This window comes from Ricinus communis, chromosome 5 (genome assembly GCF_019578655.1).
Source record: "Ricinus communis isolate WT05 ecotype wild-type chromosome 5, ASM1957865v1, whole genome shotgun sequence".
In the NCBI taxonomy this organism is placed as follows: Eukaryota; Viridiplantae; Streptophyta; class Magnoliopsida; order Malpighiales; family Euphorbiaceae; genus Ricinus; species Ricinus communis.
The window spans coordinates 22,477,027-22,494,531 of record NC_063260.1 but is presented as its reverse complement, the minus strand read 5'-3'; the positions used below and the strand labels follow the sequence as shown (position 1 = coordinate 22,494,531).

General features: G+C 32.8%; 1 protein-coding gene across 4 annotated transcripts; it reads left to right on the top strand.

Annotated features, from left to right (window-relative positions):
* The first annotated feature begins 250 nt into the window (after positions 1-250).
* On the top strand, positions 251-6,786 carry LOC8259196 (uncharacterized protein At4g18490). Of its 4 annotated transcripts, XM_048373571.1 has the most exons (15): positions 251-545; positions 1,379-1,463; positions 1,958-2,084; positions 2,411-2,599; positions 2,700-3,629; positions 4,015-4,206; positions 4,268-4,411; positions 4,883-5,053; positions 5,143-5,323; positions 5,441-5,508; positions 5,595-5,634; positions 5,749-5,904; positions 6,254-6,364; positions 6,452-6,518; positions 6,601-6,786. In XM_048373571.1, the coding sequence occupies exons 2-14, from the start codon at positions 1,400-1,402 to the stop codon at positions 6,494-6,496; spliced, it is 2,418 nt and encodes an 805-aa protein (XP_048229528.1). In that variant the 5' UTR covers positions 251-545; positions 1,379-1,399; the 3' UTR covers positions 6,497-6,518; positions 6,601-6,786. The 4 variants fall into 4 exon arrangements, 3 of the variants coding, with proteins under 3 accessions (XP_048229528.1, XP_048229527.1, XP_048229529.1); XR_007215702.1 differs by having other exon boundaries at positions 6,254-6,518; XM_048373570.1 differs by having other exon boundaries at positions 6,254-6,786.
* The last annotated feature ends 10,719 nt before the right edge of the window (positions 6,787-17,505 follow it).

The following is a 17,505-nucleotide window of genomic DNA, read 5'->3' as shown; positions in this document are numbered from 1 at the left end:
TATTTTTAATAATTAAAACATTATAAATTAATATTTATAAAATTACAAACGCTATTGCAAGTAATTTTATATTGCATTAATGATTAAAATATTCTCTTGATTTGAACTTTCAAATGCCATAGAAAAACTAAAAGAAATAGTTAAACTTTTTTTCTTTATTTATTCATATTGAAATAAAGTTTTAAGTTAATTTATTTCCCTTGAAATGTAATTTTAAAAAATAACTTTTGATTTTTTTTTTTATTTGGAGTTTGGATAAGAGTAGAGTTTTATTTAATACATAATTTAAAAAAAAAACAAAAATAATTTTCATGTCCCTGAATGTCTTAAAAAAATATGTTTACACTCCACCCCAAAAAAAATAATATTTTCAGGGTTCATACTCGTACCTGAATGAGCTGCCTTAGCAATCCAAAGCTATAAATATAGAGGACATTCAAAAAGGAACCCTCCACTTCCTGCATACTGCATTTCCCTTCTCGATCTCAAGAGCCTGCTCATTTTTCTCTCAGTCCAAACATCCGCCGAGTGCATCCATTTCAAAGGCAAATCTCTCTGTTTCTCTCTTTCAAACTCAGAAATGTATAATTTAGCGTAATAGAGACAGAAAATAAGTTTTGGAAACCATGTGGTTTTGCTTTCAACCGTGTATAACTTTTTTCTTTTTGTAAGCAATCTCGAAATAGTTATGTTCAATCAATTCAAAATTAGGTTTTGCGGGAGTTTTGATTACATATTATATCTTTCCAGTAGTCTTTGTGCGCTTGCGTCAGTAAATCAAGTGTACTTTTTGTTTCATATTTTTGTTTGTAAATCTGTTCTCTCCGGTGAAATTAGATCACGCAATCATTTACAGTAGCTTTGGCTTGAAAAGATTGTATGAAATTGAGCTCAACTTTTTGTCTAGTTTCGCTTTTGGTTGACTTATTTGTTTTACCACAATCACTACCTCCTTTTTCAATTTTAGGGTCAATTCGACTAGTTAGGTCATGCTTCTACCGTATGATGCCTCCATAACTAATTTTTTGGCAATATAATCAGTGTTTTTCTTTTCCGATTTTTTTAAATGTTTTTTTTTTTTTCTGGTTTTTGAAAGGATTTAAAACCTGATATATTGGTGCAGGAGGTTTATTAATTGACCTTATTACAGCTTTGCCTTATTTCTTGTCGTTCTGTAAGAGCTCTTTTCAATGCAGCTTTAGTTTATGCTGTTTTCTTTTTAAAATATGTGAATAAAAGCTAAAATCAGCCTACTCGACTTATGTTGATATTATGTCACCACAGACGAGGATGCTTAAACTCCACCATGGTTAGATAATGTAATTTAATTTTTGTCATACTTAATTTTAATTGAGAGTTGTCTTCTGGTTGTTTGCAGGGCTTAACCACAACTAGGCAGATGGCAGAATCACAGAAGGGAAATTCTGCATGTACTGATCCCCAAAAGAAAAAGTCACCTTTAGGTATTGTCTAAGTTGCTTTTTATCCACAACATGAAATGAAGGAAGTCAAGCCATTGAGTTTTTTAACCGTACAATATGGAGAAAGTAGTAGTAGAGAATGGAAAGGATGGGCATTATGCAGTTCCTAGTTTGTGGTGATCGCTTAGTTCTGTAGTTCTCATATTTTAGCATAACAAAACTCTCTAATTGGCTGCATTATTAGCACAGAAATGTAAAGGGAGAGTGGAGAGAAATATATGATATTCACTATTAGGACTTGAACTATTAAAGTTTCTAATATCAACCATGCATGCGCACTCTTAAATTCATTTTATAATCAGTATTCCTCTAACATCTGCCTTGGGTGGCTTCACAATCCAACCTCTTAAGACAGAGGCTTTGCCTAGAAATTCTTCATCTTTGTTGCCTGAAGTTTTTAGCATTCACCTTTTCTCTACTTGTGTTCTTATCATGCATGAACTATGTTTTAAAGTCTTAAATTACCTTGAATGCAGATGAGGAAATTGGAAATGAATTCCTTAACTCCTGGAAAACACTTTCAACAGTAGGAGATGAGCCAATGGATTTTAATTTTGATACAGTTTCTAGTGGCAAGAAAAAGACATTCAACTTTGATAATTTGTAAGTTCGGCAAAACCATAGGTTCCTAACATCTGCTTTCTTATTGAATATGCTATATTTCTGTGAACCTTGGTATTTTTATATTCCTGATAATTTGTCATGTCATAATTCTTTCTTATTAAATATGTTATGTTACTGTGATGCTGTTCATCTTAGACACTTCCTGTGTTCCCAGTTCATCATGTCCTTCCTCATTTACATTTTCTAAATAAATTGCTTGTCATGAGGGTGATAGCTTGGACTTGGGCATGCTCATTTACTAGTCTAATTGATATATCTGGTAATATGCATTTTCTAAGTTAATACTAACTTAATATCTGTCTCAGGGATATGGATTTTAATCTAGATGGTGATTTTGACAAGTTAGCATCCTTCAAGGTGGACATGCCTGAACTTGATTTCTCCTCTCCATGTAAAAATACTGCAAAATCCAAGGAAAGTTCTAAAGGAGATTCATCAAGTGGAAATCATCGAGGAAAACGAGACTGCTTTAATTTCTCTTTTGAATTTAATGAGTAAGTAGACAAAGGACCTCATTATGTAAGAATATACTGCAAGTTGAAATCAATTAAATTCTAACATTGCTTACTTGTTACAATTTCTTTTTCAAAATAGCTTGGATAACTTCAATTTTGGTCCAACCTTAACTGAAGGAGAGAAAACTCCTGCAAAGAACCTAGACAGCAAAGGGCCTGATTCAGATCGTATTGAACATCAGGGTGCTGAAGTCGACCCCGCTAAGGTTGATGAGGAAATACATCAGGGCTCGAAAGCTAACCGAGCTGGTGTTGATGATGGCAAGAATCAAGGTTTAAAAGTTAACCCAGCTGGTGGTGCTGATGGTGGAAAATATCAGCGTATAAAAGTTAACCCGGCTGATGTTGATGATGGCCAAACTGACAAGCTTCTTGCATCAGACAATACAACTACTTCAGTTGTTGAGACTACTGTAAATGGTGAAGGGACTGGAATTTCTTCAAGTGACAAATTTCCTTCAAGATATAGAAATATTGAAGACCTGGTTGTAACACATGGATCAAAATCTTTGCCAGAGAAAACAATTTCTGCTAGTTCAGAAGAAGCAGATCAACAGAGTCAGTCCCTGGAGAAGACGATGCCAACAGTGCCATATGCTCAAAAGGCCAGACACATATTACCTGTCCAAGCTGTTGATGGGAATGATTTTACTCAGGATGCCGAATCAAGTATTCAAGCCGGTGTCTTCGCTACAAAAGAAAATTCAGAGTGCAATTTAGAACATAATGTTTCTGACAGAGTGATTGTTGGTGGGTCTAATCACGAAAACTCACAGTTGAAGAATTCGGCTGCATCATGGACTAGTGGATCAGAGAGCATCCGAGGAGAAATTGAAAAGTCCTATAGTGAAAGACCGGCTGGAAATGTAACAGAAACTGGGCCAATGCCAGATGAGTTGGATCTTGAAGCTACCTGTGCTGCAAGTCATTTACAGGAAAGACTGCATGAGTGCAAGGCCGATAAAGATATCCAGAAATCAACTTTAAAAGTTTTGGTTCCACTGAAGAGGTTGGACAACTTGCGAATTTCTTCTGTAGTTTCCAATTCTTTTCTAATTATTATAGTCAAGTCAGATATGATGGGGAATGAGAACTCGATAACATTTACTATTTTGTGAATATTCAGCAAATATCTTTAGTAATGTGTATTGTGGAAGAAGAAGATATGAAGGAAAGTAATTTTTCATCTCTATCTACAGCTGCAGAGATACGGGAAAACTCTCTGAATTACTAGTTCATGTGAATTTTCATGGTCTTACTAGTGCTTTGTGCATGTATTTTGTTACTAAATAAAGAGCTTAATCAGCAAGATTTTTTGAACGCTGTATGTCTGATGCAGGGGACAACAGGTTCTCTTTGGCATTACTTATGTTTCTTCTTTTGTTTTTGGTTAGTTCATGTAGTGCACCTATAGTTGATAAAGCGATACCAACAAAGGAAAAAGATTCAGGAGTTGTCCGTTCAAAGTTTCTTAAAAGTTCTAAGGAAATTGAACCTCAACTATGTCAGCCACCATCAGCTGGTCTGAAGGTTTCCTCATTTTCGAGCAAAGGAATTTCTTCCCTCTGTCCTGCAAATGGAAAAAGGTGAAATATGCCTTTTGTGACAAGTGCAGTTTGTACTAATAATAAAGTCTTTTTCCTTCAGCTTTAACAGGGAGGGCTTCAATGTTCATGGTGCACAAAGCCAGAGAAAACTGACTGGCACAAACTCACTTTCCATGGAGTTGAAAAAAGAAGAGACTGCTTTGCCAGGAAGTGAAAAGAATGTTAAAAATCTATGTAATATCAGGTGAGATCTCTATACCTGAAATTATGAATGCACCATGGTGTAGGCATGCCCATTTATAGATTTCACTAGCTGTAACTCTCAGACAGGATTCTCACTGAATGAAGAAACTAATTTAACTCATTTTCAATATTTGTATTTGAAAATTTACCATTTCTGGATTTCTGGAATTACCTCTTTGTTTACTTCACTCTACCTGGCACTGGTGATGTGTAAAATTGTTCTCAAACTATGCTGCCATGTCCATATGTCATATATAATACTAACATTTTCTCCAAAGAGTTTCTGCGACCACCATGTTTTGATATTAATTCGGCATCATTTATTGTTATTGTGGACTTACAGTTTCCTGGTTCATCTTCTGCATTTGATATGACAAATTGTTATGCGTTCTGCACACACATTATGTATTATGTCAATTGTGATAAACATTGTACTATCAGTATAAGCTTTATGAAGTTGATGATCATGCAGTAGCAATGTCAATCCTGCAAGCTCAACTGATAGGGCAACTAAGTCTAATACCCCAGCAAGTGCAGCTGTGGTTTCAAGTATTGGATCAACTTGGAACTCAAAGTTGATTTCCCTTGAAGGTCTTAAAGCTGGGAAGGGAATGCCTGATCTTTCTAGCTTGAAGATTTCAAGGTCTGATGAGAATATGGAACTTCATATTCCCTAATACCTTCTGATTTTTTTGTGATATAACTTTTTGATGACTGCATATCTTAACATAGAACTTTGGGAGTGAACAAAGATCAGTCAAATTCTGTACTTAAAAGGGAAATCAGTTCTTTGAGAAACTCAGAGAAAAACATGGAAGTACAAGGATTTACAGCGTCCAAGATTGTCCATCCTATTGTTAGTGCTGAGAGAGAAACTCTGCCGGTTCCATCATTGAAGCGAAAAACATCTGAGGTTTTGTTATTTTTTCTTTCAAAATATAGCTTATTATGTTGAAGTTAAAAATCTTCTCCACATATATAGTGCCATTGTTCTGATCTATAACTAATGTTATAAGATGCAACTTTGCAGGCATCAAATGAAAATCTGCAACAATTGAATCCTCGAAAACGTCTTTCTCAGTCACCTAGTGAAAGCAGGTTTTCATTCATTTGTTTGCATATTTGTTGCAACAATTATTATTGGCTGCTTTTTGGATAAATATGCTTCTCCCACATTCTTGCAGAAATTTGAAGGAAACTTCGGAAAGCACTGTTGAAGAAGAGGTTCGTGCAGCAACAGTAACAACTAGGATTTACATAGACATATATAGCCAGACTAGCTAATTTCTAACTTATCATAAAATTCTTTTTTTCTGGTGTTTTAATTGTGATAATCAGCCAGAAAGTGACCCCATAAATGTTCTCCGCAACCATCCCCATTCTGGACTTGAACTGCCTCAACAGTTGAGTATGGAAGAGCAAAACATCTCTTTGGCTATGGAAAATGATGGAAATGTTGCAAAGGCCGAAGCTTATGCAAAAGAGCTTGAGGATGTAAGTGAACAATTGATTGCATATGTTACTATCCAGTGATTTATATATACTCCGCTGCATATGTCTTTCAATCTCTTTTGATGGAGTCAAAATTCAGTCAAGTGGCTTGGAAATACCAGATTGTCAATGACGTAAAGCAAGATGACATGACAAATTTCAGAGATGTGCCATTGCTAAGTTTCATCAGTAGTATCACTGCATGTGCATGGCATCAATTTCTTTCTAATGACATGACCACATAGGCAAATTAGCATTAGCTGAGAAACATTTGAATTCTCAATACTTTGTTTTCCTCCTGTGTGTCCGTAACATCTTCATGACATAGACTTCTTGATGATATTTGTTGCAGATTTGCAGCATGCTGAAGAAGAAACACGAGGAAGCCAAAGAAATACTGGTTCGAGCTATTGTGAATAATAACAGTTTATTGATGCTTAACCATCCTATGTTTGATGAGAAGATATCCTTCACTGCTATTATTTGTTCTACTTCTTGGCTTTTATTATAAATTTAATTTGAAGTGCTGTATTCCTTCACAATTGAAAACATTCGTTTGGTTCAGAAACTCGCTGCACAGTTGATTAATAATTAGCTCCAGATTCAAACAAGAAAAGGTATTTCTCTTTATTTCTTCTCTTTTATACGTGCACTGATAACTGTTTCAAATCATTGTTCAACTTGCCATGCAAATGTCAGGAGTCAGTAACAGGAGATAAGGACTCTTTTCGCCTGCTGTTTAGACTACGGGAATCAGTTCTATTACTTTTAATGAGCAGTTGAGCTATGCAACTTAGTTAAAATATCAAAATTGATGATTCGCAGATTTTCTTTTAACTGCTGGATAACCTTTTAGCGTAATGTAGAAGGGTAATGTCTGAGCTATATCTTACTCTGATGAGATAGTCTTGGAGTGATTAAAATCTTAAATCACTGAACCAAGCCGAACTATGCTGGTACCCTGTACGGATGATATGGTCAACATACTTCCGTGGTTAGATTAGCAATGAAGTATCCGAGGACTTGTTATGCGAAAGTTATGCGTTTCAGATGATAAATTCCATGTTTGTCCCAATCATTTTCATAGATCACAAGATGATTCTCCTAAGTCCCAAAAGGGAAAGCTTGGTGATTCCAATCTCATTTTCATTCGAATCAGCGCTCGGTGTGCTTTAAAATCGAGATCTGTAGGGCATTCAGGAATTGGATATTTAAAAGAATAATGATTGTCGAAAGTGGGCACACGCTCTAAGCATCGATACCCTTTCAAGAATTAGATCCAGTTGGTTCTGAAACTTATTATTAAATAATGCCTAGTTTCACATGCCCAGATGCTCCTCTAGCTTTGCTACATAAGAATGTTCCCTATTTGCTATGAACTTTTCCGTCCACATAAGATGTTTGATATCCATGTGTCCTAATCAAAATTAAATTACAGAAATTATTTTACCTGTCGGCATTTGAATTGGGCACGGCTCCTTCACTCAATTTTTTTTTTCTCTTCTCACTCTTTGCTTCGTGATTCACGAAAGAGATTTATTTCGTTAATAAATTAGTATTAAACAATGCTAATACTATTTATTATTTCTAAAGTAATTTCATATTTTTTACAGTTTCATACTTTATAGTTTCTTTTGTAATAATTTTATGCTATATATTTTATTTTATTTAACTCTTACCGATAAACTTATAAAATTAGCATATTTATAATTTGATAATAGTATAACATCAACTATTAACAGTAAATATTTTTATAATTATATTTCATAGTTATATACTTCAAAATTTATAAATTTATTTAAATTTATTTTTGATTTAAATATAAATTATAAATTATAAAATAATTAATTAGTTTTCAGATTATCTTAAAACAATTATTATATTAAAATTGAATTTAAGAAAATAATGATGGTATTAAAATTGAATTTAATTTAAAAATATTTTATAATATTAATTTAATATTAGTATTATATATTAAAAATAAAAAATAAAAAAATCATAAAAAATTATAAAAATATAAAACTACATTAAAATTAATAAACAGTGGTAAGTATATATCAACTATATGTAAAATACATATGAATGAAAGTAGTTGAGGAAAATAAACCTTGCCAGTTGGGCACGTGGGACGAAAAGCTTGACGAGCCATTAGTTGACTAAAATTCGCTTTATGAGAATCGAATCCAAAGAAAGAACATCTAAAAATTTGAACCTCCCTCTCTCTCTCTCTCTCTCTCTCTCTGCCCAATTTTACAGCAAAAGAATAGCGCGCCCTTTTCCGCTCATTGGACAACTTTCCCAATGTCCGGATTTCAAACTTCAACCTCCAAAAATTAAAGAAAAATGGAATCCTCCCTCCTCCATCTTCTCCCTCCATGAAAACAAAAAACAAAAACATCTACCATCATCAAAACTTCAAAATTTAATTTCTCATCTTCCCCTCCAAAATGCCACCTTTACATATGCTCCTTTCTTGCCCTCCAATTTCACCACTCCTTCTCTTCTCTATCTCTCTCTTTCAATGGCTGTCCTTCCTCTAATTGAAAATGCCAACAAGGAGAACATCCCTCCTCTCTGTTCAGTGCAGCCAGTCACACTAGTCTCAAAACCTCCACAATCCTGCATTAAAAGAAGACTCAGGAAGCCTCTTGAGGACATTACCAACCTCTTGAATCATAAGCCAATCCGTTCAATTCAAGTTCCACAGAACAGGATACCTGTTTATATTTCATCATCTTTAACTTGTAAAGGCAAATGTGGAAAGAGGAGAGCTGGAAGCTATATTGATTCAAAGTCCAAGAAGACCCATGTGGTTTTTACAAGCAAGAATTTTAGATAGTTCAAGAACCAGTAAGATCATATGTTTACTCGTCAATCTGGTTAAGCAATAGTGCATTCAATCTTTCTTTTTTGACATTTTATTTTTCTGGTGTATGTAAATCCAGGATTAGTAGGCTAATTTTCACAATCAATATAAGCATTACTCTCATAGACAATTAAGTATAAGAGTTTACGTTGTTCTGTTTCTTTTAAATTCCTCTTATTCTAATAATGAATTTTGTATAAATTTCTTGTTTGAATCGTGGTTAAATTCTCTCATATACTTGAGTGAACAAGTTTGGCTGACTAAAAGACTGCGTTGTAATTTATGCACTGATTTAGTGTTATCATAGGGGAAGAAAAGATAGAACATATGAACCAGACTTGGGATTTGGGAATGGGATTACTCATTAGACGATCATACTAAATACTTAGGCTGGAGGCCGCAGTCCTGTGTGGCTCGGTCCAGCTCTACCTTATTGAGTTCCTCACTGAGTTGAGTTCAGAACAGAATTATTTGGTATTTGTTAGGCTGTTTTGACAAGATATGATATGCGAGGATGTAAGGCATTTGATGACCAATAGCTCTTCGCTTGGATAAACTTCAATTTTCACATGACTGGGAATCATTAAGAATTAGTAACTCAGGAAGATGATATGTCGGCCGGCTGTGTTGCTCGTAAGTGGTCTATTCTAAATTCGCGATAAGAGTTTTTTTTTTCTTAACATAACATTAATGCAAATGGTGGAAGTAGTGCGGAAGCTATAAAGAAGTAATACAGACAACTGGGCTATGGAAGTTTGTTAGATCACAAAATATTTATTTATCAACATGGGATAGCAGAAAATGCATTGGATAGAAAGGAAAAAACAAAACCCAACTAAACTAGAATTATCTGCTACACCGCCGTGTTCTTTCTTTACATATATAACAGGATAATCACGTGTTAGCAGAAGCATCAGAGCAGAGTATTGCAAATGATATGGACGAGCAAAAAGAAGGGCGAATGAAGGGTTTTAATTGGAGATTAAGGATCATAGGATCTCTCTTGCAATTGCAGACAAAATACTCACCTAAATGAATCCGAACTGGTCGGTATTTGTTTTATTGTCAGCAAAAGGTAGGTAGTCATTAGAGTATAATTGGATTATACATTACAAACAGACTGAGCAAATGGATGCTGCTTTTTTCAACCACTTCGAATTTTATAAGAAAAAGAAACACCCCGAGATTGTCTATATATACATCCTCCTTGTTTGATTCTCTACACTACAAGCATCGCATTTCAGCTACAGAGAATGGCTAACTTGAGATTTTATGGCTGCCTGTTCCTCATATTTCTGGCATTTTCAATTTCTGAGTCTCGCCCCCTTGATCCTTCTCTGATGAGGAGGAACCTGATAAGGTCGATTCGGGCAATGGGCGAGACTGAAGTTTACAGTGTCAGACAAGGAAAAGAAAGAATAAGCAAAGGCCAGCTTGGTTCCAAACGAGCAAGTCCTGGAGGTCCTGATCCACATCACCACTCCATAAATCAGTAGTCAAATATATGCTTTTAATGTGATAAGTAGACTAACAGAACTGGTTTGTGGCCGGTTTGTAGGGAATTTAAAATGTCTTACTTTCTTTACTATGTGATATGATTTTGCTAAGGGATTCAATTTGCTCAAGTTCTTCTTCACCTGTCTCTTGCTATGGTAGTTGGGCGACTCTGTATTCTTTCTTTTAGAGTTGCATTCAAATAAGAGATATTGGGCTGAATCAATCCACTCTATTAATAATAAGAATTAGTTTCCATATTAAATTAATAAATAATAAACAGATTGAATTTACATTATATATTAAAATCGAAGCTAGATCACCGACCGGATTACGGTGTTTTCTTTTAAAATGGAAATATTAATATATGAACAATTTAAAGAGTATACTAAACTAAAGCTAAATAATAAAAATGATAAAAATATTGACTTTATTAATTTCAGCTCTCTTATTCAAATAACTGACTTAATAATTATAATAGGTCACTAAAGCATGTCTCAAGACCATTCTTCATCCAATTCGGATAACAATTTAATACATCACAAATAAATCGAAAAAGATAATAGTAGCACCATATAGATCACACCGAAATGCTCTTTCTCCTAGAATGATGAGAATTGAAATAGAAGCAGGTAGTTTTGTGGTCTAGAGTGATCAAACTTTGAAGCTTAATGGTCACACAATTATATTGTTACTTTAAGGGATAATGGAAAGGGAAAGAGCACATTAACATTAATATAGAACCTCAATCACATAATATAAGGTCGCATTGATGCGTAGAATAAGAGATATAATACCCCAAAGAAAGCACTTAGTTCTTGCATGATATTTGATTAAAGCTGTAGAGCACTTCACCAAATATAAGAGAAATAAAAGCACTTTTCAAAATGAATTATATGAGGATTGAGGAAGGAGGCCACCATATTCTAAATTAATATACTCTTGCACTTTATTTCTTTAAAATAGTAATAAAAAAAGAAGAAGAAAAAACTAGTTATCAGATTAAACAGGAGTTTAGCACTCAGAGTTGCCATGGAGCTTGCGGAAAATGACGGGAGGAGGAGGGTATTGGTTTTTGTTTTGCTTGTCGCTTTCTATAAAATCGTTTTGTCTTTCTTCTATAGTATATGCAGTGGCTATATAATTTCAATAATCAAATCCTTTGCTATCGCCCCGTCTCAAATGTTTAAATGACTTTTAACATCTATTCGGTCGGACCGAAATTTGAAAGGGAAAGGTCAAATAACTGAATTTTATTTTTATTATTAGCCTCCGTTTGTTTCCCGATAATACTATCATAAACAGAAAAATATTCTTCATATATTTTTATAATCCAAAAAAACTCTAAATTATTTTTTAAAAAAATAAATTCTTATTAAAAAACGAGCAAGTCAAAAAGTTATTTTTCAAATTTTTATAAGATTTTAATAAATATTTTAAATTTGTAAGTATAATGTCTGTAAATAATTAAATTACAGAAATTTCTAAAATCTAACCAAAAAGTTGATTAATTTTACTTATTTAACCATGCTATTTTGTATGGTTAAGTCAGTATAAATATAACCATACCACGAAGTGCAGGAAAGTAACTGTTATGCTAAAAATGTGGCCAATTAATATCGACAAATTAACATCTCGGTGCAGGGAGAATGAAACCAATTTGCTCGGGGGAGCAGCATTTAACCACACATACAGCAACGCTTCTGCTTGCTTTACCAGAGCTATTTAGTAATCTCCCTATTGTAGTGTGTATATATATAACTTACATGATGTATAAGGTAAAATGGTTCTTATTTTCTAATGTCTGCTATCTTTACACGTTTACTGTTGTTATTTCTTGAACCTCACATAAACATGGAAGTAGACACGCTGCAATTGTAGCAAAGACTGTGTCTGTCCTCTTTGTAGGTACTCTTGCCGGAGTCTAGAGCCAAAAGTCATACAAATTACCAAGTCCTTTTTTTCTTTAATCTAATTTAACCATCATACTATTAACTTACAAATAAAACAGTCTTCTAAAATTATCTTCTCTAATGAGATGATAGATTTGTACATTTTTCAGTAATTTCCGATTATCATAATTTAAAACTATGTGAAAAGACTGGGAAAGTGAATAATATTATATGTTAAGGATAAAGTCACAATTTTATGTTTTTAAAATCTAAAAAAAAAAAAGTATTTACATTATCACGTTAATACTATTTTAGCTTAATTAAGATTTCGAATTCTAGTATTGCATATGTAACTGTGTTAAAATTTTTAAAATATACTTTAAATTAATATTAAATATAAGTACATCAAAAAGATAAATTTTCTTATAAAATCGAATTGATAAAATGTATTTGACCCTTTATTGAAGGTGGCTTTGTACTGTAGTGTCGTTCCACGGATATATATGATCGGAGTTGCTATCAAATATGTCATAGCACACGCATGGAATACAAGGATATGACAATCTAGTCCGATATGGCTTCAAACTGTTATTGGCTGTGATTAAAAGCATCTAATTCATCCCCGGAGGCTGTCATTGAACCTTGGGTTTCGATCAACTGAACATCAGCATACCATATAGCTGCAGACCACTAAAAGGAAAAAACAAAAAAAAAAGATTGCATATGTTTGGAAACTATTAAGGAAAGTAGATAAAAGAGACAAATTCTAAAAAGCTTACTTTGGAGTGTAGCATATATACAAGACGAAAAGGTGAATCACTTTCATGGCACTAGAAAAGAAAAATGAAAATATGCATTGCCAGCTCCAAATTATTGCGAAGGCCTTTTTAACATGCGTATATAATAGCTACACCTGACTAGGCATACTCACCTTGCATATATATATATGGACTTTCAATCGGCGTACGATTGGAGAAAGCAAAGAGATCCAAAGTGATCCATCCACTGCTTAACTGGAGTTATTTGGTTAGCCTAATGGACACCTCAAAGAGGGACTTGTTTAAGACTACTATGATACAATAGCCGCACAACATAATAAGACAACATGAAGGTGCCCATTCAGCTTTTTACTTTCCCAAATGCTTGCTTATGTGTGTTATTTATGATGTACAAGTGATCCTATAGCAATGTTGATTAATTAATCCCCCGTCAAATACCAATTTAGCCGCACAATTCCTAATAAGACGAAGTTTGAAACTGTGCCCATTTTACTTCATTTTCTAAAGTAATTCAGGAAAACTCTCTTAAATATTTTCTTTCTTCTGATAATAGGATAATAATTAAGGGGGAAAAACCACCAAGAACATGAAGCTGAAGATGATGAAAGAGCTCCACCTAGAAACTAATACAAACAAGCAAGGGCAAGAACAAGAATCTGCCTCAAGCTACACAACCGAGAGAGAAAAAAAAAAAAAAAACAGCAGAGGAATTGTAAAGCACCAAAATAACAGCAATAGAATTAAATTAAATTAAATTAAATCTAAAAAAATTACTAATTTTGGTTTTTTCGATGAAACACAAAAAAACTAATATATAAAATTTTTTAAAAAATAAATTTTATTTTGAATATTAAAAATTTATATTTGTTTAGATTTTGTTTTATTTAACTAATTTAAATAATAAGTGTGAGATATTTATAATTTTTTTGGCTCATAAATGAAAATTATATCTATTTATTAAAATGATTGAAATTAAATTTATTTGATGATGACCTCCAACTACGAAAGTATTTGACTCTTTATCAATAAAATTAATGATCCCACTCATGGCTTTCCCAGCATCTGTTCATATATGCACGGCCAGTGGGATGAGATGAGCAAGGGTGATCATAGTTTGGAAGAATTTATAAATTTATAAATTTTTAGAATTGTATTAAATGTTAGAAACTTTAAAATTGAATTTCCAGAACTGTATTGTAACACAAAAGTCAATGTTCGTAACCGTACTAATATTTTAAGACGGCATGGTACGAAGATTCGAGACTAATGCGACGGTTCATTATGTGACGAGACAGTATGAAACAGAATTTTTTTTATTTTTAAATAATTAAAATTATCTTTTTAGTTTAAGTCAATTGAACTGGAGTTAATTTTAAATATACACAACCAAAAGTAAAAATCACTATAATTACATTATATTTGTATTTAACAATTACATAATAAGAAATTTAATTTCAATTTATCAAGCTAATAAAAAAATTATTTATTAAATAAATATATGTATTTAATAATTTCAATCCACCAAATTGAATATTTACGATATATCATTATAGAACTGATAAATACATCTCATCTTATCCATTTTAATGTATCATATTGTTATTTTATTTAAAGACGCAATATTAATTAGAATTATTTTATAAATATCTGATAATATTATATTAACACTACATTATCAAAAGTTAATGGTATCAAAATAATTCATTCATTATCAAGATTTTAAAGGAAATAGTTTCTATATTTTTCAATTAAATAAATAATAACAATAATAATAATATAAACTTAAAATTTTAATAAGAAAATGGAGATAATATTAGAAAATAATTAATATTTAAAATTTAGTACTTCTATTTAATTTAGCACTAAGCAAAACCGAAATTGCTCTAACGATAGAAGATAATTAAGCTTTAGTTGTCGGTTTGGTTTCAACTGTATTCCTCTGTAGAATTAAAGATATATCTTCGGACCCACAGGCAAATCAAACTAAGAGAAATCATTTGTCACGTTATTTACAGATAAAATTAATTATATAATGATATATGATATCATTTATTAGTTGTTGTATTTGTATTGGTTAGTTATTAATTATGGCGGTTAATAATAATAAATTAATTCATTAATAAAAATGTAATGTTTAATAAATAATATTATATATTAATATTTAATTTAATTTATCTATTGACACAGTAAATTGAATCGATCCCAATTCCAATAATTAGACATAGTTGCAAGAAGCAGTAGTCTACTTAATTAGCGGCAAATCATTGACGATGGATGAAGAGTATAGTGACAGAGTTCGATGTCTCTATCAGATATCCTATAAAATAATGTGTCATTGTAATTTTTTTATTGCTATGGCTGACTATTAATATAAGCCAATAATCTAAATATTAATTACAGCATGCACTTCGTTTCATAATGGGACAGGATAACATAAATTATCAGCAAAACCGGTCTATCATGTTACAAGTGTTGCCGGACAATACACCCAAGTTTGCTATGTTACATCCTTCTCACTCGGTTAATACAATTGACTTCTGCTTAAAGCACTAATAGATAGATTAAATCATCAGTGCACTAATAAATTATCAATTAACCCTTAAATTAATACCGGACGATGGATCTTTAATCAGAGTCAACATTTTTATGGGCATTAACTAAATTTATTTCTATGAGCTTTAGTGCCATTAAGCCATAAATAAAAGGCAGCACCAACTTAAGCTGTTGCACTTGTACGCCAACGAATTAGCTTTCGGTTGACATTTTGATCGAACACATAGGAGTAAGGTTCAGCCACACAATAGGAAGGTCCATTAGGGGCAACTTGAGTGTACATGTCTGTCATTTAAGCTAAATAAATTTTATTTTATTGGTTTATATAGAGAAGTGGTGTTTGCAGTGATGGATTACCTTGACGGGTTGGCAAGGCATTAAGAAATGGATTCAGTTATCCAAACTGAGCGGCAATAGTTGTAAAGCTTAGCAGCGACGTTGTGCTTATCTTACACCCTTTGATTATTTAATTAACACAAGGCAATTAAAGCTCCATACTTCTTTCCCTTAAAAATACAAAAGCTCTGAACTTTTTTAACAGACTAATAGAGTTTTCTTCTTTCTTATGGATGGCTTATCCTCAATGAGGTCATCTGCATCCTCATATATAGTGGAATCAGTATTTGTATAAATCAAGGTGCGCTAGTTGCTGTCTTTTCATTTTCAATTGTACCTCAGCATCTATATGCTCTTTATAGATTTTGTGTCATCAGTTATATTATATCAACTTTCTTTTCGTAGCGGTTCTTGACATATCCTCTTTAACAGCGACATTTTCCGATCTATCCATGTAAAAAATTCATTAACACATAGTAAGGATATGGATTAATGGGTACATTAAGTTTTGATTTGTTCTGTTTATCATTCAGCTTTAACTTTGTTATCCAGTCACTATTAATAATTTGGTCATCAATCCAATCACTAGAACCGGGGGTGCAACATAATAAGTTGTTACATAGCTATTGAATAGTCAGCAATTAATGAATTAAAAAGAATCACCATGCAATTAAAGTTAAAAGAAAGAAAGAGAACTTACCCTGGATTAATGCTGAAGAATACTTTAATTAAAGTAAAGCCAACAGATGTAACTACTAATTAGCCATCGAGTATCTGATTGTTAAAGATTTAGTAAGAGATAGATATAAATACTTGATCAAAATAGTTTCAAGAGAAAGTAGCTTTACAGTGGACGAATTATATATATATAGCAGTAGATATAAGCAGAGGGCATGCAATTAAAGAGCTCGAGAGCCTTGACGGGAAAAACCATTTTCTTCCACGTAAGCTGACAAATCAAGATCGTGCTGATTGAGTTATAACGCTCTGTCCACTAATAAGTATGTCTTTGTGATTAAGTGAAACTTAGTGTGAGATCACAGAGGCCTATAAATACAGGCTGCTCTAGTCTCCAAATCAAACCAGAAATATAGAGCCCAGCTAGCTATTTCACTAAAGCAATTAACTAAGTTCATTGATCAATGGCTAACTCAATGTTGGTTTGCCTAATATTGATCCTGGTCTTCTTCTTGTTTGTAATGGCAGAGGGTCGTCCTCTTATTTCCATGGTTAAGAGAAGGAACGTAAGAAAAATGTACGAGGCCTTGAACCTGTTAGCAAGTGAAGCAAACAAAAGTGGAAATGGCTATCCTGATAGGGTCAGCCCTGGAGGACCTGATCCACACCATCACTCTAGAAATAATTAATCCAGTTCCTTACTTCTTCAATTTTGTGATTCTAACAATTACAGTTTGTGTCTTTGTCTTCGTGTTTTTTTCTTTTTTCATTTCCTTGGCTGGTTTGGTTGGAAATTTGTTACACAGACCGAGAGACTATCACTCATGTCAATGGAATCTCACTTGATCTATGTAATAATTTCTTTATTTAGGAAGGGAGAAGGGGTAATCAGTCGTCCATGTAAGCTTTATCTCTTGCTATATATTTAATGTATTGTGTCATGTGTTTTTATATTGTCCTCGTTCACCAATTTGACTTTATTTATTTAATGGTTTTCATAGAACTG

What these genes read in the sequence shown, in the direction of transcription:
- LOC8259196 (XM_048373570.1), top strand. Translation starts at nt 1,400, where the DNA reads ATGGCAGAATCACAGAAGGGAAATTCTGCATGTACTGATCCCCAAAAG. An exon ending in GTTTTGGTTCCACTGAAGAG is followed by an intron (nt 3,630 to 4,014) that starts GTTGGACAACTT and finishes GTTTTTGGTTAG; the next exon opens with TTCATGTAGTGCACCTATAG. An exon ending in CAGTCACCTAGTGAAAGCAG is followed by an intron (nt 5,509 to 5,594) that starts GTTTTCATTCAT and finishes ACATTCTTGCAG; the next exon opens with AAATTTGAAGGAAACTTCGG.